Source organism: Canis lupus, chromosome 1 (assembly GCF_011100685.1).
Source record: "Canis lupus familiaris isolate Mischka breed German Shepherd chromosome 1, alternate assembly UU_Cfam_GSD_1.0, whole genome shotgun sequence".
In the NCBI taxonomy this organism is placed as follows: Eukaryota; Metazoa; Chordata; class Mammalia; order Carnivora; family Canidae; genus Canis; species Canis lupus.
The window spans coordinates 114,689,800-114,710,011 of NC_049222.1; the positions used below are offsets into that span (position 1 = coordinate 114,689,800).

Below are 20,212 nucleotides of genomic sequence, written 5' to 3' on the forward strand. Positions count from 1 at the left end.
TATTTATTTATTTATTTATTTATTTATTATTATTTTTTGGTTGTCCTTTTATTGCATTAAATCTGAGGTGGTTGGTTGTAACAGCTGGAGCTGTGGTTGCCATTTTGAGACCATGAGGCAGCCAGCATAAGAATCAGTCAACAGAAATAGAAAGAATTTGGTTCCCAATGCCATTATTTGGATAATGAATTAACCAGTTCTAGAACAGCCCGGCCTACTGACATTTTTTGTTATGCGTGATAATAAATTCATTTTTGCTTTACCCATTTGAGTTGGGTTTCTGATACTCATTATAGGATAAAGCATCTTGATTGATATAGACCTCCATCTGTCCTAGGTACCCATGGAGAAGAGCGATGTCCAGTTCACACAAGTAGGGATAGACAGAGAGGCATATAAGCATGTGCACACATGCACACAGAACTGCACACATATGAATTTGCCTTTATGCATCTGGTATCAGACTCAGGTTTAGGTAGACCCTCACTTAAATCTGTACACACACACAGTCACAGACGTCAGGTACACATATATATACACAGCCCGTTCTGCATTTTACTGACATCACAGACGCCAACACTCAGTCACAGACTCACAATTGTACACACACTCAAGAATTCACCTATCCCAGGGACACCTGGGTGGCTCAGTGGTTTGAGCACCTGCCTTTGACCCAGGGCGTGATCCTGGGGTCCCAGGATCAAGTCCCACATCAGGCTCCCTGCATGGAGCCTGCTTCTCTCTCTGCCTGTGTCTCTGTCTTTCTCTGTGTCTCTCATGAATAAATAAAATCTTACAAAAAAAAAAAAAAAGAATTCCCCCATTCCAGAAGGTTCCAATTCCTTATGGTTTATATGCACACAAAAAAGTATAAAAGTAGAAAAACAAGGATTAGTTTTGGAGCTAGGTCAGTACTACAGCTCCATAAATAAGGGGTGAGAGGAAATAACTTAGGGTAGACCTGGGGTTTCATGTATAAATAAGGGGAGGGTCCTGGTCCTTAGACACACAGGTCTCCAACGGCGACACATTCCAGGTCCTTTTTGAGGAGGCGGAAGAGGTTGAAGAGGACAGAGGCTTCGAGGCAGCCTTGAGACTCCTGTGATAGGGGAACATGGTTGTCATTGCTGTGCATCCACCCGTCCCTTACCCAGGGCCCAGGCATCCATCCCCCTCTCGAGTCACTCACCTTCTTTGAGGCCTCATGGAGCCGATGCAGCCAGGGGTGGAGGCGGCCTCGGGGCTGGGGGCCTGCTGGGGGCTGAGCCTTGACCCGTGGGCCGAGGAGGGTGGTGTGTGAGGCAGGGCCTGGGGCGGCGGGGTGAGGTCCCCTATGCCCAGAACCCACAGACAGGGCCCGGGTGCCCCGAGCACTCACACAGGCCTGGAGCTGGGAGTGGATGTGGCGCAGCGTGTGAAGGGGCTGGTCCAGGATGTCCCCCAAGGACCTGTCAGCCATGGTCTCCAGGACCTTCAGTGTCAAGGCCAGCTCAGCCTCCAAGGCCACAGGGCGCTCCCACACCTGAGGAGTGGTGACAAAGAACAGGCGAGGCGGAAAGGTGAGGAAGTATAGGCAAGAAGAAGGCCCCATTAAGTGGAGACAGGTTGGGGATGCCTGGGTGGCTCAGTGGTTGAGCGGCTGCTTTCGGCTCAGGGCATGATCCTAGGGTCCTAGGATCAAGTCCCATATTGGACTCCCTGAAGGGAACCTGCTTCTCCCTCTGCCTGTGTCTCTGCCTCTCTCTCGGTGTCTTTCATGAATAAATAAATAAAATCTTAAAAAAGAATGGGGACAGGTTGGGAGTGCAGGTGATATGTGACACAGAATGGGAACAGGTGATGGGTCAGGTGAAAGGGAGGCAGGAGGAGGGAAGGCATGAGGAAAGATGCAGATGAAGGATACAGGTGAGGTGGAAACCCAAGGCAAGACACAGGTGAAAGAGTGAAATGGGACAAGTGGAAGGTGGCTCAGGGGGTCACAGAAGTTTGAAAAGACAGGACAGGGAAGCATGAAATGAGACAGGTTAAGGAAGCAGGTGGAGGAGGACAGAGTTGGATGCATAGGTGAAGAAGGAAGGAGGCGTGGACTCTGGGAAAGATCCTTGGATGACAGATGATGGGGGGCACAGGTGAGAGTCAGTGGTGAGGAGGACAGGTGGGAGGGGAGGAGGAGCGAATCAGCATTGAGAGTAGACAGTGACAAGCCGGCCACGGCAAAGGACTTGGGTGGGAGATGGCCCCGGGAGAGAGAAGAGAAAAACAAGAAGCAATTAGGTAAGAGTGGAAGTAATGGGGACAAGTGAAAGAGATAGGGATGTGGGGAGAGACAGAAAGGCAATAGAAAGGGCCCTAAGGGAGGGATAGGGTCAGGGGAGCAGTTGAGGAAGGACAGGGAGTGGGGCAGAGGACTGGCAAGTTGAGACTAGAAAGAGAGGGAGAGGAACAGGTGAGATTAAGGCGGTGAAGGGCCACTTAGGGAGCGAGGGAGAGGGGCCAGGTGAGGGTAAAAGTGACCTCACTTCCAGCTCACCTGTAGCTGTCTCAGGTCCCGGTTTCTAGGGAAGAGGCGGGAGTTGCAACTCCAGTTTTTTAGTGAATATTCCTAGAGAGTAAGAGCAGAGGTTAGCCCACAATGGGGGTAAGGGGGGGCGGTCTGGAGGCTAGCCCAGAGCAGCAGGGATGAAGGTTGGCCTTGCAGGAGGGCTTGGGTTTAATCCACAGCAGAAAGGACAGAGGTTACCCATAGCTGAGAAGCTAGAGGCTAGCCCACAGCAGGAGGATGGAGGTCGGCCCAGGCCCACAGTCCCAAGGCAGCAGCTGGTCCAAAGCAGGAGGAGTAGAGGTTAATCCATAACAATGGGGACTCACCAAAGCATCCTTGGCCTTCTTGAAAGCCTCCAGCTCCCTTGGTGACAGAGATTTGAACCTGCCAATGTCACAGCCCCTCCAGGCCATGGTGGGCTTGGAAGTGGGGACAGGGCCTGCTCTGGCCAAGCTCAGGCCTGCAGTCACTAGCACCAGCACCCATGCAATGGCCATGGTCAGATGGTAACTGCTTTCCTGGCTGCATGGCTCTGCTTTTTAGCCAGGCTAAATGAGCAATCTTGGCTGATGTGTGTAAAGTGAAAAGGCAAATGAAATTGCGATTTTCACAATCACAGGTGTGGGTGGGGCCAGATGAGCCTGGAGCTGGCCCAAAAGGAAAGAGAAACTGAAATTCCAGCCCAGGAGCGATCTTAAGGAGTCTCAGACCTAGTTTAGGGGTTCCCAGAATTTGGGGAATCCACTGAATGAGGCCAAGGCAGGTAGAGGGATAGGAAGCCATCACAGCAGGGCAGGGACTGGGGCAGGGCGTGTGCGGTGAGGCTGCTTGGATGCGAGAGAGGGAGCTTCCCCCCATCGGTTTAAGCTTGTTCTGGGAACTCATTTTATGCTCTGAACATTCCCGTGGGTTGTTAATTTTGTGGTTGTCCCCATTTTACCATCCAGAAAACTGAGGCACAGGAAAGGAAGAAATGACCTGCCTGAGATCCCACAGCTGGGTCATGGCTGAGCTGCGTTCTGAACGGAGTCTCGTCTGCTTTCCCCCATTCTATAAACAGCCAGAGGAGAAGACGGGAACCTTTGGGAGTCACAGCCAGCAGCTCTCCTGTCTCTCCTTCTGGGTAGCATGAAAGGGCAGGGAACTCCTCGTTTGCTGGGGGCCAGAGAACTTGCTCGGGACCGGAGGGGCTGCCTGGGGAGAAGGCAGTGAGGAGGGCTTCCAGAAGGCAGACAGAGTCTGGTTGCCTTGTCATCATCACCCCCCAAGGTAATAATAATTGTGTAGCAGGTAGGGAATTGCTTTGATGTGCAGGCACTTCATATTTTTTCATTCCTTTATTTTTTTTCTTGGCCCTTAGGTGCAGAGAGTTATTAATCATACTCTTCAGATTATAACATAGAATCACAATTGGCCCATGAAAGACTCTCTAAGGTTCTCCCCCACCTTTCCCGTACCCGTTCCTCACTCCCACCCCACCTACCCACAGGTACCCACTTTAATGCACTTGCTATATAGCTGCAAAGATGTATCTTTATAATTTGTGATTTTGTGTGTGTACATGTATTTCCAATCTATATAAATGGGATTGTGTTATAAATTTCCTTCTAACTCTTCCTTTAAAAAAAATAGCAGTGTGTTTCTGAGGTCTCTCCAGATAGTGGTATACACCGAGTCCTCTGTAACTGCTACATTATATTGCATGGTGTGCCCACAGCCCTCTTACTTATCTACTGCCCCAGTGATGGACACTTAGGTTGTCTTTAGCTCCCCATCACCATAAGGCTCATACATATCCTCTTAGTGGGAGGTTTTCTAGGATATACCATAGCAACCCAGTTGGTGCCCCCCACCATATCCCCTCAGCTCATTTTTTTCACTCACTTGTAGATCTGGTGGGTAGCTCTTGAACACCTTGACAGCTTCTCACCTTATATGCCTGTAATCTTTCTTCTCCTTCTGCGGTCTTTCTCCTGCCCGCCGGCAGAACAGACTGGAAGGGCCAGGATTAATTCTCCCAAGGGGCAATCTTCTACCAGGGAGTGTTAGGAGTTGGTGAATAAATATTTTTTCTTCCCTTTTTCTTAGTGGTTGATTCTAAGGTGTGTTCTGCATGACTCCTCAAGTGCCTGGAGGGTCCCGCCCAGTAGGAATGAGCTCTAGTTGCTCATAACAGTCACCCTTTCAGGGCTGGGACTAGCGTAGGAAAACAGGGTGGCTGGGGGATCACTCTCAGTTTTAGGCAAATGCGCTGGTGCCTGGCTTGCCTCATAGTAGCCCAGACCCTGCACCATTTTTGGCTTTTTCCCCTTCAGTCCCAATTTCCTTGCTGACTTGTGTTTCCTGGGGCTATCTCCCAGATAAACCCTCTGTCCCCTTGGAATAGGGCATGCTTTTGGGAGACTCCAAATTAAGACATATATTCAGAGTAGCATTTCTGGGGCACAGGGTATACCTGAACTTATATTGTCTGGTTGGCACTGTTCAATAGAACTTTCTGCAAGGTTGGATGTGTTCTGTCTGTGCTGTCCAATACAGTAACCACCAGCCACATGGGGCTATTTAGTGCTTAACATTTGGCTAGTGGGGGATCCCTGGGTGGCGCAGCGGTTTGGCGCCCTGCCTTTGGCCCAGGGCGCGATCCTGGAGACCCGGGATCGAATCCCACATCGGGATCCTGGTGCATGGAGCCTGCTTCTCCCTCTGCCTATGTCTCTGCCTCTCTCTCTCTCTCTCTGTGACTATCATAAATAAATAAAAATTTAAAAAAATTAAAAAAAAAAACATTTGGCTAGTGGGGTTTTCTTTCGTTTTTCTTTAATTCATTAATTAAATTATTTTTTAAAGATCTTATTTATTTATTTGACAGAGAGCTCTCATGTGAGTGGGGGAGGGGAGAGGGAGAGGGAATCTCAAGCCGACCAGAGGGCAGAACCCAAGGCAGAGCTCCATCCCACGACCGCAAGATAACATCCTACGCCCAAATAAAGAGTCCAATGCTCAACTGACTAAGCCACGCAGGTGCCCCTCATTTTTCTTTAATTTAAATTGAATTGTTGTATGTGGCTGGTGACTACCACAATAAGCAGTGCAGTCCTAAATACTCATCCATTGCTTTCCCAAATAGTTGCAACTGCATCCCTCACTCCAGAAGTGCTCCAGAGTTCCAATATCCAGGCATTAATAGGACCTCCTCAACACTTGGCTCTGATCTAAATGATGAGGCCATGGGCTTTGATTATGAGCCTGATGCAAAATAGATGAGAGTTGTGACATTGTAGGAAGAGTAAATTGCATGTGGAAACAATGTAAATACTTTGCAGTCAGAAGGAAGACTGCAATAGTTTGGACACAGGTCTTCAAAACCTTTGAAATGTTTCTGTTCCCTTCCCTTGAATCTGGGTTGGCCTTAGTAGCTCATGTATAGCCATAGGTGCTGCATGACCTCTGAGTCTAAGTCAAAAAAAGCCATTTTGGTTGGTTTTCTTGAGACTCTCACTCAGGAGGAAGGCTAGCTGTCATGTGAGGATGACCACCTTGTGACCACCATGTTCCCAACTTCATTAGGCATCAACTGCCAGCCACGTGGATAAGCTATCTCAGACATCTAGCCCAGCTCTCAGTTCCCTGAAACTATGGTTGGGGCTCATCACCAGCAATCCCCACCCCATCAAGAGCCCTAACGCCATTTTACAATAACTATATGACAGATTATTCAAAACTCTAAAAATTGTGATTGAGCCACTTTGCAAAGTGAGTGGTACTGGGGATGTGTAAACAGAGCTCTGATTATTGCCCCAGCAGTACCACGTTTAAAAAGGAATTATAGGGGCACCTGGGTAGCTCAGTCGGTTAATCATCTGCTTTCAGCTCAGGTCATGATCTCGGGACCCTGGGATGGAGTGCCACGTTGGGCTTCTCTGCTGATCCCCCTGCTTGTGCTCTTTCTCTCTCTCTCTCTCTCTCTCTCTCTGTCAAATAAAGAAATAAAATCTTAAAAAAATAAAAAAAAAAAAAGAATTTCAGTCTCACAATACCCTAAACATCCAGGGTACAAGAGAAAATAATTTATTATACTCAATATTTCAAAAATCAGGAAAATCTTAAATAGAATGGAAAAAGCCAATAAGTAGATGCTAACACCAAGATGATATAGATAATGAAATTTTCTGACAAGAATTTTAAAGTAATTTGTAAAAATGCTTCAAGGAGCAGTCATGAACCCTCTTGAAAAAATTTATTACTTTTTTTTTCGAGAAAAAATGTAAAAATACAGAGTCTTAGGAGCACCTGGGTGGCTCAGTCAGTTAAGCATCCAAATCTTAATTTTGGCTCAGGTCATGATCTCAGAGTTGTGAGATCAAGCCTCTTGTCAGGCTCAATGCTAGGCATGGAGCCTACTTAAGATTCTCTCCCTCTCTCCTTCTGCACCCCCCTCCAAAAAATATAGTCTCAGAGAGAATTAGAAGACAAATAGCTGGATGGAAAATTTATTTATTTATTTTTTAAAGATTTATTTATTTATATTTATGATAGACACAGAGAGAGAGAGAAAGAGGCAGAGGAGGGAGAAGCAGGCTCCTTGCCAGGGGCCCGACGTGGGACTCGATCCCGGGACTCCAGGATCACGCCCTGGGCCAAAGGCAGGCGCCAAACCGCTGAGCCACCCAGGGATCCCCTGGATGGAAAATATAGAACTGAAAATACAATAACTGAAATAAAACTCATTGGAAGAAGCTTATTCTTCTCCATGGAAGAATGGATATGAGAGGAAAAAGCTGGTGATCTGATAATAGCTCAATAGAAATGATCCACTCTGGGGCACCTTGGTGGCTCAGTTGGTTAAGCATCTGCCTTTAGCTCAGGTCATGATCTTAGAGTCCTGAGATCCAGCCCTGCATTGGGCTTCCCACTTACTGGGGAGTCTTCTTGAGATTCTCTTTCCCTCTCCTTCTGTCCCTCCCCCAGCTTGCACCTTCCCCACACTCAAATAAGTAAAAATCTTTAAAAAGAAAAGAAAAGAAGTCATCCACTCTGAACAACAGGGAATAAATAGATCGAAGTCTACACAAAAGATAAGTAGATTTTTTTTTTATTTAATTTAAAAGGTACCTCTTTAGACAAAAGGAGCTTCAGGGACTTTTGGGACAATAACAAAATATCTAATATTCACATCATTGAAGTTCCAGGAGGAGAACAGAGAGAAAAAAAAATTGGGGCACTTGGGTGGCTCAGCCGATTCAACATCTGCCTCCCACTGGAGTCATGATCTCAGAGTCCTGGGACTGAGCCCAAATGGGGCTCCCTGCTCAGTGTGGAGTATGCTTCTCCCTCTCCCTCAGCTGCTGCCCCTGCTTGTGCGTTCTCTCTCTCTCTCTCTCAAATAAATAAATAAAATCTTAAAAAGTATATTTGAAGAAAGGGCAGGCCAGGTGGCTCAGCGGCTTAGTGCTGCCTTCAGTCCAGGGCATGATCCCGGAGACCCGGGATCGAGTTCCATGTTGGGCTCCCTGCATGGAGCCTACTTCTCCCTCTGCCTGTGTCTCTGCCTCCCTCTCTCTCTCTCTCTGTCTGTCTCTCATTAATAAATAAAATCTTTAAAAAATATGTGTGTGGGTGTATATATATTTGAAGAAATAATGGCTGAAATATTGCATATTTGGTAACTACATAAACCTACAGATTCAAGAAGCTGAATAAATCCCAAATAGGATAAATGCAAAGAAAGCCACATCATAATCAAACTTCTGAAAACTAAGGACGAAGACTCTTGTTAGGAGCCAGCGTTCTGTTGCAGGAGCCACCGAGGAGCAGCAGCCACAGCTCTGCGCTACCCTATGGAGAGGGCCTCGACAACGCAAGCAAAGTGATTAAGAATATGAGCAAGCCGAGGCATAGCCACCGCCGCAGGCGCCCCACCAAGCACACCATGTTCATGCAGGATGTGATCTGAGAGGTGTATGGTTTCGCCCATATGAGTGACGTTCCATGGAGCTGCGCAAGGTCTCCAAGGACAACTGTGTCTTAAGTTCTTCAAGAAAAGGGTGGAGACACACACCCATGCCAAGAGAAAAGAGAGAAGAAATGAGCAATGTCTGAGAAGCTACAAAGAAGGCAGCAATCCAGAAGGACTGAACCCCTCCCCTCTGTATATAATAAAGACTTTTTGGAATTTGAAAAAAGAAATAAAGAAAGGAACCAAAGAAAAATGACACATAACATTTTATAGGGCAACAGTTGTTGGACTGATCGTAGATTTCTCTTCAGAATCCATGGAGGCCAGGAGAAAGTGGCGGTTTTCATTAAAAAAAAAAAAAAAAAAAGTATTTATTTGAGAGAGAGAGAGAGCGCGCACAAGGGAGGGGGTGAGGGTGGGCAGAGGGAGAAGCAGACTCCTAACTGAGCAGGGAGCCCAATGCAGGGCTAAATCTCAGGATCCTGGAATCATGACCTGAGCCAAGATGCTTAACTGACTGAACCACCCAGCGCCCCAAGTGGCACATTTTTCAACTGCTGAAAGAAAAGAACTGTTAACACAGACTTCTTTATTTAGTGAAGATATTCTTTAGGAAAGAAGGTGAAATAAAGGCATTTTTAAGTGAAGTAAACTAGGAAAACTTGTTACCAGCAGACTTGTATTAAAAGAATTGTTGACATTCTTTAAACAGAAAGAAAATGAAAACCAAAGGAAACTTAGAATACCAGCAATGAAGAAAGGTGTATAGAATGGGTAAGTATGTAAGTAAATATAATAGACTATTCTCCTTGGAAGTTTTTAAAAATAATGCTGAATGTTTGAAAGCAAAGTATTATACTACTGTCTGATGTTATTCTCAATGTATTTTAAGAGATATTTAAGATAGTTATGTATTAGTCTGTATAACTTATACAGACTAATTATATATTAGTCTGTATAAAGCAGAGAGGGTAAAGGGACCTGAATAGTAATATTTCTGAATTTCATTTGAAGTGGTAAAATGTCAATAATAAAACATCATGATAAGTTATATTTATATGTATATTGAAATCCTAGAGCAACCACTAAAAAAGCCTACACCAAGAGACATATGCAAAATCACCACTGATAAAACAAAACGAAACACTAAAAATTGCCCAGGTAATTCACAGGAAGGCAGGAGAAAGGAAAGCAAATATTGAAAAATAAAAGGAACAGAAAAAAAATGGCAGACTTCAGTGCTATCATATTAATAATTACCTTAAATGTCAAGGGTGCCTGGATGGCTCAGTTGGTTAAGTGTCTGACTCTTGATTTCAGCCCAGGTCATGATCTCAGGGTTGTGAGGTCAAGTCCCCTGTCAGGCTCTGTGCTGAGTGTGGAGCCTGCTTGAGGTTCTCTCTTTCCCTTTCCCCTTGCTCCTCCCTCACTGCTCATGTGCACTCTCTCTAAAAAATAATAATGAAATAAAATAAAATCTTTAAAAAATTACATTAAATGTAAATGGTCTATATGTATGTTTGACAGAGTTTTTAGACTTGACATTCAAAGCATGATCTTTTAAAAAAATGAAAAGGATCAATTAGACTTTATCAAAATTAAAACTTACTCTGTGAAAGACTGTTAAGAGGACAAGAAAATAAGTAACTGACTAGAAAATATTAGCAAACTATATATCTGATAAGGACTGGTATCCAGAATATTTTTTAAAACTCTCAAGGGGCACCTGGGTGGCACAGTTGGTTAAGCATTTGACTCTTGGTTTTGGCTCAAGTGGTAATCTCAGAGTCATAGGATTGAGCCCCATGTATGGCTCCATGCTCAGTTCAGAGCCCACTTGAGATTCTCTCTCCTTCCCTCTCATACTCACCTTCTCTCCCTCTTTCTTTAAATAAATTTTTAAAAACTCTCAAACTCATCCATTTAAAAAATTCAAAAATCCAATTAGAAAATTGACAGAAGACATTGACATTTCATTAAAAAGACTATTCGGATGGCATATGAATACAAAGAAAAGATGTCAGTATTGCTTACCATTAGGGAAATGCAGATTAAATGGTGAATAACCACTACACACCTATTAGTGTGGCTAAGTATAATAATACTGATTAGACCATTATTAAAAAAAAATACTGATTAGACCAAATACTGGTGAGGATTCAAAGAAACTGGAACTCTCATACATTGCTGGTGGGAATGTAAAATGGTACAGCCCCTCTAGAAAACAGTTGGCAGCTTCTTAAAAAGTTACACAAACACTTATACTGCATACTCCATAATCACACTCATGGGCATTTTATCCTGGAGGAGTAAAAATGAATGTTGACACAAAAATCTAATATGAATATTCATAGCACTTTTTAAAAAGAGTTTATTTATTTATTCATGAGAGACAGAGAGAGAGAGAGAGAGGCAGAGACACAGGCAGAGGGAGAAGCAGGCTCCATGCAGGGAGCCTGACGTGGGACCCCAGGATCACACTCCAGGGCCAAAGGTGGTGCTAAACCCCTGAGCCACCCCGACTGCCCACTTTTTTTTTTTTTAAAGTACGCTCCATGCCTAATATGGGTCTGAACTCATTTACCCAGAGCTCAAGAGTCACATACTCTTACAACTGAGCCAACCAAGTGCCCCACCCCTTATGGCACTTTTAATAGCTCATTAAACTCTTAGTACTAGCTAAACTATTTGATATTAGTAATTTATAGTAACCCCAAGCTAGAAACAATCCACTTTTCCTTCAACAGGTGAACAGCTAAGTATTCCATTATTGACACATCTGTACAATGGAATAGTATGCAGCAATAAAAAGGAAGGGACTAGAGAGGCACACAAGTTGGATGGCTTTTAAGAATGTTGTACTGAATGAAGAAAGCCAATCTCAAAAGGTTACATGCTATATAATTCCATTTATATAACATTCTTACAACAACAAGAGTATAGAGATGAAGAACAGATTGGGAGTTGTCAGGGGTAAGAGCAGATGGATGGTGTGACTGTAAAGGGGTGGCCCTTGGGTGTTTCTTCAGAGTGAGAAGATATCTTTATATCTTGATTGTGATGTTTATTTATACATGTGATAAAATGTCACTGAATCATACACAAAAACATACAAAAAAGAAATGAATGCATTTGACAGCTGAAGTCCCAGTAAGGTCTGTAATCTAGTTAATTGTATTGTGACAATGTCAGGTTCCTAGTTTTGAGAGTGGGCTATAGTTACATGATGGATTCGGGAAACTTCTCTGAAGTATTTTTACAACTTCTTATAAGTTTTCAGTGTTTAAAATAAAAAAAGTCAAGTTAGGGATCCCTGGGTGGCGCAGCGGTTTGGCGCCTGCCTTTGGCCCAGGGCGCGATCCTGGAGACCCGGGATCGAATCCCACGTCAGGCTCCCGGTGCATGGAGCCTGCTTCTCCCTCTGCCTGTGTCTCTGCCTCTCTCTGTCTCTCTCTCTGTGTGACTATCATAAATAAATTTTTTAAAAAATTGAAAAAAAAATAAAAAAATAAAAAAAAGTCAAGTTAAAGTTGATAAAAATGTACTAAAAGAAAAAAAATGATCCCATGCTTGTTTTTCCATTCAGCTGATATTATTTCCATTTCTTTCTTACTTCCCTCTCCACCCCTCCGTTTCCCACTCGAACCCCCTAAGATAACCATTGTTAACTCACAACTTTCTCTATACTTCTAGCAAATGCAGGTTCATGCCACTTACTCTTGTTGTTACTTTTACAAAAGTGTTGTCAATCATATGGAATACATTTTTCTGCAATTTGCCTTTCTTGCTTTGCAATGGTCCTGAAAATGGCCAAACTCGACCTGGGTGGTCTGGGTAGGTCTGGGTGAAGGGATACAGGACACAGGTTCCACGTGGGGGTGCGAAGAGCTGCATCAGGGGACCCTGAGTGGGGTCTCAACCCCACTCCCACTGCCCACCCTTCACATGGTGACACCTTGGATTCGCTGATGTGTCTCTCAGGACCCCCACTGCAGTGTCGGTGGGGGAGGAGACCCTGAGAGAAAACACAGGGGTGCGTTCTCAAGGGCAGACAGTGAGACATGGGCAGAAAGGGGCACTTTGGGTCACTTAAGGGTGGAGGAGGTGGACTGGCTCCACCAGCTTTCAGCTCTTACTGTAGAACCTCATTCCACCCCAGATCCCAATCCCAGGAGACTTCCATCTTCTACACAGCTGTTTCTATATCCTCCTCCCCACCTCTTGCTCATCTCTTCCATGCAGGTCTGAGACATCCCGCTGCCTCCCAAGTCCCATCCCCGCTCTGAGGTCCAGAGCTCCGACCTCACTCCAGGGCACTCAGAAGCCCTGAGGGCCACCCAGGGTCCTAGGTGGGAAACAAGCAGCCCCTGTCAGCAAAAAGGATATGAGAGAAGAGACAAATGGAGAGTAAGTAAAGATGGACAGATTAGAACAACAGAGGTGGAGGACTAAAGATAAAGGGGGAGATCTGTGAGGAGTGACTGAGGAGAGAACAGGGAGGCAAGACAGGTGAAGGGAGGGACCGCTGGATAAGAACAGGTGAGAACCTTAAATGTAGGGAGGGGCTGGGTGTTGGGACAGGAGAGTGAGAGAATCCAAGGCAAGTTAGGAGAGGGAGAGAGGTGAGGGTGGACAGGTTAGAGAGGCTGAGGAGGAGAGCCAGATGACAGGGCCGGGTGAGGCAGAGAGCTAAGACTCCCATTGGACTCTGCTCCTTCTCTCTGACTTGCTCCTTGCCTCTGTCTGCCATCTGGGCCACTCAAGTACATGTCCTCAGGTCTCTGTTCAGCCTGCTTGTAGGTCTCCTTCTCACCAATCACCTATTCCCTCCACCTGACCCCGCTGTTCAGCTCAGCTTTGCCCTTCACATGTATCTTTAAGCAACCCTAGCTCCTCACTTGCTGCAGCGTACCCAGTGTCAGATCCTGTGGAGGGTGGGAGCCATGGACCACTAAGTACCTAAGAATTCTTCCATCCATTCTCTCATCAAATATTACTGAGCCCCTACTCTGTGCCCAGGATGACCAAGTGTTAACTGTTTTGATCCCTCAGCATGGAGTGGTTTTGAGGACAGTGGCAGGGCAGGAGGGGCCTCAATCCACAGGATGAGCAATAGTAAGAGCTCTGTGAGAGAGTCCACAGAGGACCAGAGAGAGGCATGCCTGGAGTGGGAGTGACAGAGTTGAGTCTTCAGCAGGACAGACAGGAAATCATAAGCCATCATAGATGGCTACATTAGAATGTTTACCTTATACTAACCACTATTCTAAATATGTCCCCTTTTGAGGCATCTGGGTGGCTCAGTCAGTTAAGTATCTGACTCTGGGTTTCGGCTCAGGTCATGATCTTGCAGTCCGTGGGATCGAGCCCCACATTGGGTTCTGCACTCAGTGCAGAGTCTGCTTTAGATTCTCTCTCTCTCAAATAAATAAATAAAATATTTTAAAAAAATACATCCCACTTTTCAGATGAGGGATCAGGCACAGTGAAGTCAAGTCATCTGTTTCAGGCCAAGAACCTAGTAGGTGGTGGAGTCAGATTCAAATACTGGTTTGCTTAATCCCAGAGCTTGCCTTCGTAACCCCCATGAAGAAGATTCGCCAAGGTGATAGCCCTTTCTCTTGATGCCTGATGACGAGAACCTCACAATACAGCAGCCTCTTCCCAGGTTTGTGGGTTCCTGAAGGTGTCACCAGGACCAGGACTGGACCTATGGTCCTACTTGTTGGATGGACGGACTAAAGAGATAAGGACATGGAAGGGAGAGGGGAGGCAGGATTGGCCATGAGTTGGAGTGGATGGATGGATGGATGGATGAGGAGATGGATGGATGGATGAGGAGATGGATGGGTGAATAGTTGCTCAGGGGAGGAAAGTCACCTCACCTAGCTTTGCCTCTAATTTCTAGCCGTATAAACAAACAATTGCTACTTCTTTTCTGTGTGTGTGATTTTTCTTGGAGCCTCAGTTTCCCCCATTGGGTTCAGCTTTTGATTTCTTGGGTTGCAGTCTGTGGCACTTTGCTGCTGTTTTCGGGCTCTGGCCCCCAGCTTGGTATCTGCATCTCAATTTCATTCTGTTTCCACACTTATCTACATCTCCATAGCTCCTGGGGCCCCAAGGGGCAGGTTTTAGCCCTGCTTAGTGTTTCTTATCTTTGGCTGCATATTAGAAAAACTTGTGGAGCTGACAAGAGCTGACAATAACAACAAAATCAGCGAACATTTATTTGGTGCATATCTTATGCTAAGCACTGTTATACTTGGGTTAACTCATTTAATGCTTACTATGATCTTATGAAGTAGTGATTACTGTTACCCCCACTTTACACATGAGGAAACTGAGGCTTCAAGAAGACACTTCCAAATCCCACAGTTAGGGCAGCCCTGGTGGTCAGCGGTTTAGCGCCGCCTTCAGCCCAATGTGTGATCCTGGAGACCCGGGATCGAGTCCCACATCGGGCTCCCTACATGGAGCCTTGCTTTTTCCTCTGCCTGTGTCTCTGCCTCTCTCTCTGTGTCTCTCATGAATAAATAAATAAAATTTTAAAAAATCCCTACAGATCCCAAATCTCCCTACCTTAATAATAGGTAGAACTGAGATTGAACTTAATGCTCCTTAAACTTTCAACAAGTGTATAAATCACCTGAGGATTTTGTTAAAATGCAGTTTCTGATTCATAGGTCGGGGACAGGGCCCAAGATTCTGCATTTCTAACACTCTCCCAAGGCGATGCCAATCATCTGTGATCACACTCTTGGGAGCAAGAGTTTTAGCTACCTCTTGGTGTAGAGCAGGGATTCTCAAAGTGCGGTTCTTGGACCAAAAGCATCAACTTCCCCTAGGAACTTGTCAGAGATGCTCATTGTCTGAACTACAGAATCAGCGATTCTGGGAATAGGTTCCAGCAATCTATGTGCTAGCAAGACTTCCAGGTGATTCCAATGCCTACTAAAGTCTGAGAACCACTGAATAGTGTGTAATCATTAAGACCAGGGGAACCTCTGGGACTGTGGCTCAAACATTGGTATCTTGAGAGTTCTCCAGATGACTGTAAAGCAAGCAAAGCCCATGAACCACTGGATTGGCTGGAGGGACAATACTAGTTTACATAAGTGAAGCAAATGCACCATCTGAATTTAGAATTTGCAGGCACGGTTTGGGCAGGACTGGAAGGCCAGGTGGGCAGTGGCCAGGATGTGAGAGATGAGGGATTGAATTTGAAAGAGAAACTGAAAGGAGGCTAGAGCAGGGAGCCTGGAATTCTTTGAAAAGAGACTCCTGGACTGGTAAATCCTTAGAACCTTGGAGCTGGTGGTAGAGAGGGAAGTTATCTTGAGTCCATGCCCTATTTTCCTGTAAGGGGGCAGAAGTTTTTAAAGAAACTGGGACATGGCAGAGGCATTTCTTGGAATCTCAGGAGACACATGAAGGGTTTTAGGGGTGGGATCCCAGAACAAAGATGATGGGTTTACATACATTGTCCCAAACACACCCCATAGTAAATAGGGATGACAGTAGTACATGAAATGTGCAAAATGCTTTATACCCGTGATTATACAGACACCTCATGATGACCCTCTCCAGTATTGATGAATTGAGGCTTCATTGCAACCATCAAGTCATCCACATATCTCTCTTTCCCTCTTTTTCTCCCTTTCTATGTCTCTGCCACTCTGTCTGTCTTTCTCCCATATGTTCATCAGCAAATCCCACTGGCTCTACTTCCAAAGTGTTTCCAAATTCACCCACTTCTAATCCTCTTATCCCCATCCTGCCCTGTCTGTGGATATCTCCTACCCAGGCAATCACAGCAGCCCCCTCCCTGATCCCCCCAGGTCCTCCCCACCAGTCTGTGACTGTCCACATACAGCCAGAGATGATGTCCCCCCTCTGTTCAAATCACCTCTCATGCCTAACAAAGCCCTTTGAGGGCTCACCCCTTCAGGCCTTCTAATCTCATCTACCTCTTCACCCCCCTCCTCTACCAGATGGCTTCACTGCTGTCTCTTGAACAAGCTCCTTTCTCCCTATAGGTGTCAGGCTCTTAGTTGCATACAACAGGATCCAACTGGATAGTTTGAGCAAAGACATGTGATAAGGACATTGAGAGGTTCACGGATTATCAGAGAGGGCAGAGAGGCAGATTATGAAGCTAATAACCTAGAAAAATCCCTAACTGCACCACAAGGGTCTCTGGGGGGAAGAGCCCTGTACCTGCTGCTTAGAATCTGTCAGGACCAGACTCTAGTAGCATCCTTCACAACCTTCCCCAAAGAACTAGAGGCTTCTGTTGCAGAGGCCACCAGGTGACTGCTCTCCACTTTTGTAGCCAATTCCTCTGTGGTTCATTTTTTTTTTTTAAAGAACACAATCCAATATTTATTGAGCACTTATTATCTCCCAGCTACTGTTAGTGACTTCATTTAGTTCTTGCAATCAGTACATGAAGAAGATATTATTATCATTCCAATTTTACAGATGAGGAAATGGAGGATTGGTAAGGCGAGGCAATAAAATCAAGTCAAACCATTTGTTTTTATTTTTAAAAAATATTTTAGGGGATCCCTGGGTGGCGCAGCGGTTTGGTGCCTGCCTTTGGCCCGGGGCGCGATCCTGGAGACCCGGGATCGAATCCCACATCAGGCTCCCGGTGCATGGAGCCTGCTTCTCCCTCTGCCTGTGTCTCTGCCTCTCTCTCTCTCTGTCTCTCTCTCTCTCTGTGACTATCATAAATAAATAAAAATTAAAAAAAATATTTTATTTATTTATCTATTTATTTAGAGCACAAGTTGGGGAGGGGAAAGGGCAGAGAGAAAGGGAGAGAGAGAATCTCAAGCAGACTCCACACTGAGTGTGGAACCTGACGCAAGGCTCAATCTCGGGACCCTGAGATCATGACCTAAACTGAAATCAAGAGTCAGACACTTAACTGACTGAGCCACCCAGGTGCCCCAAGGTCAAACGATTTATAAATGGCAAAGGCTTCAGACTTTGGTTGGTCTCATGTATTTCATACTCCCTAGCCCTTCTGACATCATAGTATATGTTTTTTGGTGACCACTTTATCAAGATATAAGTCGCGTACCATGTAATTCACCCATTTCAAGTGTACAATTTCATGGATTTTTAATATATTCACAGAATTGCAAAGCCATCAATTTTAGAACATTTCATCAGCTCCCAAAGAAATCCCATATGCTTTAGCCTTCACTCCTCATTTTCTCCCAACCGTTTTTCCCTACACAGCCCTAGGCAACCACTAATCTACTTTCATCTCTATGGATTTTCCCATTCTAGACATTTCATACAAATAGAATCATATAGTATGTCTGTGTCTGGCTTCTTTAACTTAGTGTAATGTTTTCAAGGTTCATCCATGTTAGAACATATCAGTACCTCATTATGGCTGATACAGTATTTCATCCTTTGGATATACCACATTTTGTTTATCCACACATCATTTGGTGGACTTTTGGGTTGTTTCCACTCGTTGGCTATTATTATGAATAATGCTGCCGTGAACATTTGTTCAAGTTTTTGTGTGGTATATGTTTTCATTTCTTTTGGGTATTGTGGCTCACTTTTGAACCCAAGCTGACCTAGATGCATCTGATTGGTGGAGCCCAGATCATATGTCTCCAGAAATACTTCTTAGGAGAAAGAGAATCTGGAGGTGTGAGTTGTTTGGCTTCTACCTGAGGAAAGCTGGGCCTCACAATGTGGCAAATTACCAAAATATGGGAGAGAATATTTGTATAAGTTTTAAGTTTATTGCTTCTTGGCTCCAAATCCACTATTTTTGCCTGCTCTTTTTTTTATTTATTTATTTATTTTTATTTATTTTTTTTATTTTTTTGCCTGCTCTTTGATAATGGAGCTGGGTCTTGGTATTTTTCCTTGGCCAGCCAGGAAGTTGTTCAGCCTGGCAAAGGGGTTACCTATCTTGCTTTAGTTGCTAAGTTTCTTTTCTCTTCACTGCTTGGTCCTGCTTGGTTTCTCCTGGCCACGTTACTTCAGGGGACAGCTATCTCCAGCTTCTGGAAACTTGGGTGGCAGTAGGGTATATGGGAGCCTCAGCTGGCCTAGGCTGTGCCCGGACAGGTCGCTGCTTTCACACCCTGCCCTCTGCCCTGAGCTTGTGTATGCTGGGGAGTAGGATGGGTTAGGGTGAGGGTTGTGGGGCTGAGTGTCTAGTGACCTAATGACACAATCCTCATCCCATACTCCTGGCCTGGAGGTGCCTTGGCCTTACCACACACAGCAGTATGCCAGACCCTGCTGATGGTGTTCTGTTTAGCTCCCAGCTCCATAGGCACCTTCACAACCCCTTAACTCTCTCTGTGCAGTCACTCACCAGCCTTGACTTGTGTGCTCCCAGAGTGCTGTTTCTGCCCACATCATGACTGTTGACCAGCTCTGACCCTGGTGACCCAGAGAACTTCCCCACCATCCAGTGGGGGGGAATACCCCCCGCTTAAAGTTTGTGTTTCCTTGCGTACTCCTTCTTAGACCTAGGGTACCCTTTAGAATTCTTTCCATCTTTATAGTCACTCTCTTACCATCCAGCCCAATGCTCACAACCCTGAGACCATGACCTGAGCTGAAATCAAGAGTCGAATGCCCAACCAACTGAGCCACCCAGGCGCCCCAATGCCTGGCATTTTTAATCATAACTTCAACTTGTATTTCAACAAAGATTCCATTCTACAGGTCATTCCTTTGTTCATTGTGGCTCCTGCAGCCCAGGGCAAGTTCAAAGTGACAATTTCACGGGAGGAGTAAAGGGGATGAAGGGCAACTGCCAGCTGTCTATTCCCTTTAGAAAGCTGCAAGGAAGGCTGGTAAATATCTTTTAGCTGGGATCATTGCCACCTGCAATTAAATCAGTACTCTGTTGCTAAGTGGAGAATGGGTACAGCCCAGGCCATTAGCGGTCCTTGCCACACACCTCTGGCGGGATGGTGAGGTTGCCAATGTGGAGAACAGCAGAAATGGCAGATTGAGATGCACTTCCCATTAGAATGTACCTCTGGCTAAGACCCCAAGGAGTAGGAAAAAACCTTATAATTGTTTGAAACATGGTAAAAGCTTTAAGATAGAGTTATTGATTTGCCTCCAATATATTATTTTGAAATTTTGCACCCTTGCTGAAAAGTGATAATAGTAGGTACAATGACATTCCTACGCCTTTCCCCTAGATTTACCAGTGTTAACATTTTACCTCCCTTTCTCTCTCTCTCCAACTTGAAAGTAATTGCAGATATCACAGTACTTTACACCTAAATACTTCCTATGAATCTACTCAAATCAAGGACATTCTCTGACATGAATCACAATGTTCCAAAATTTTAACATTACGGTAACAGAATCAACACTATATTATTTAGTATGCACTCCATATTCAAATTTATCCAGTGATATCAATAATATCTTTGTTCTTTAAATATATATATAGTTTCAAATCCAGGATCCAATCCAATCAAGGACCATGCATTGTGTTTAGATGTTGATGACATGTCTCTTTCTGTCCTTTGGTCTGGAGCATCTCTACAGCCTTCTTGTTTTGTTTTTGTTTTTAAGATTTTATTTATTTATTCATGAGAGAGACAGAGAGAGAGGCAGGGACATAGGCAGAGGGAGAAGCAGGTTCCCTGCAGGGAGCCTGACACAGGACTTGATCCTAGGACCCTGGGATCATGACCTGAGCCAAA

At 45.0% G+C, this 20,212-nt stretch overlaps 1 protein-coding gene and 1 pseudogene across 1 annotated transcript; one reads left to right on the forward strand and one right to left on the reverse strand.

The window, feature by feature from the left end:
• Positions 1-958: 958 nt before the first annotated feature.
• On the reverse strand, positions 959-3,213 carry IFNL1 (interferon lambda 1). The gene is made up of 5 exons (XM_038525674.1): positions 2,869-3,213; positions 2,531-2,602; positions 1,373-1,522; positions 1,190-1,267; positions 959-1,099 (listed from the first exon to the last, which is right to left on the reverse strand). The coding sequence occupies exons 1-5, from the start codon at positions 3,037-3,039 to the stop codon at positions 1,001-1,003; spliced, it is 570 nt and encodes a 189-aa protein (XP_038381602.1). The 5' UTR covers positions 3,040-3,213; the 3' UTR covers positions 959-1,000.
• On the forward strand, positions 3,038-8,677 carry LOC102154495 (annotated as a pseudogene).
• The last annotated feature ends 11,535 nt before the right edge of the window (positions 8,678-20,212 follow it).

Excerpts from the sequence above, each read along its gene's own strand:
- IFNL1 (XM_038525674.1), bottom strand. The coding sequence starts at position 3,039 with ATGGCCATTGCATGGGTGCTGGTGCTAGTGACTGCAGGCCTGAGCTTG. Across the intron at positions 1,523-2,530 it reads GGGACCTGAGACAGCTACAG|GTGTGGGAGCGCCCTGTGGC; the intron begins GTGAGCTGGAAG and ends ACCACTCCTCAG. Across the intron at positions 1,100-1,189 it reads TCCATGAGGCCTCAAAGAAG|GAGTCTCAAGGCTGCCTCGA; the intron begins GTGAGTGACTCG and ends CCCCTATCACAG.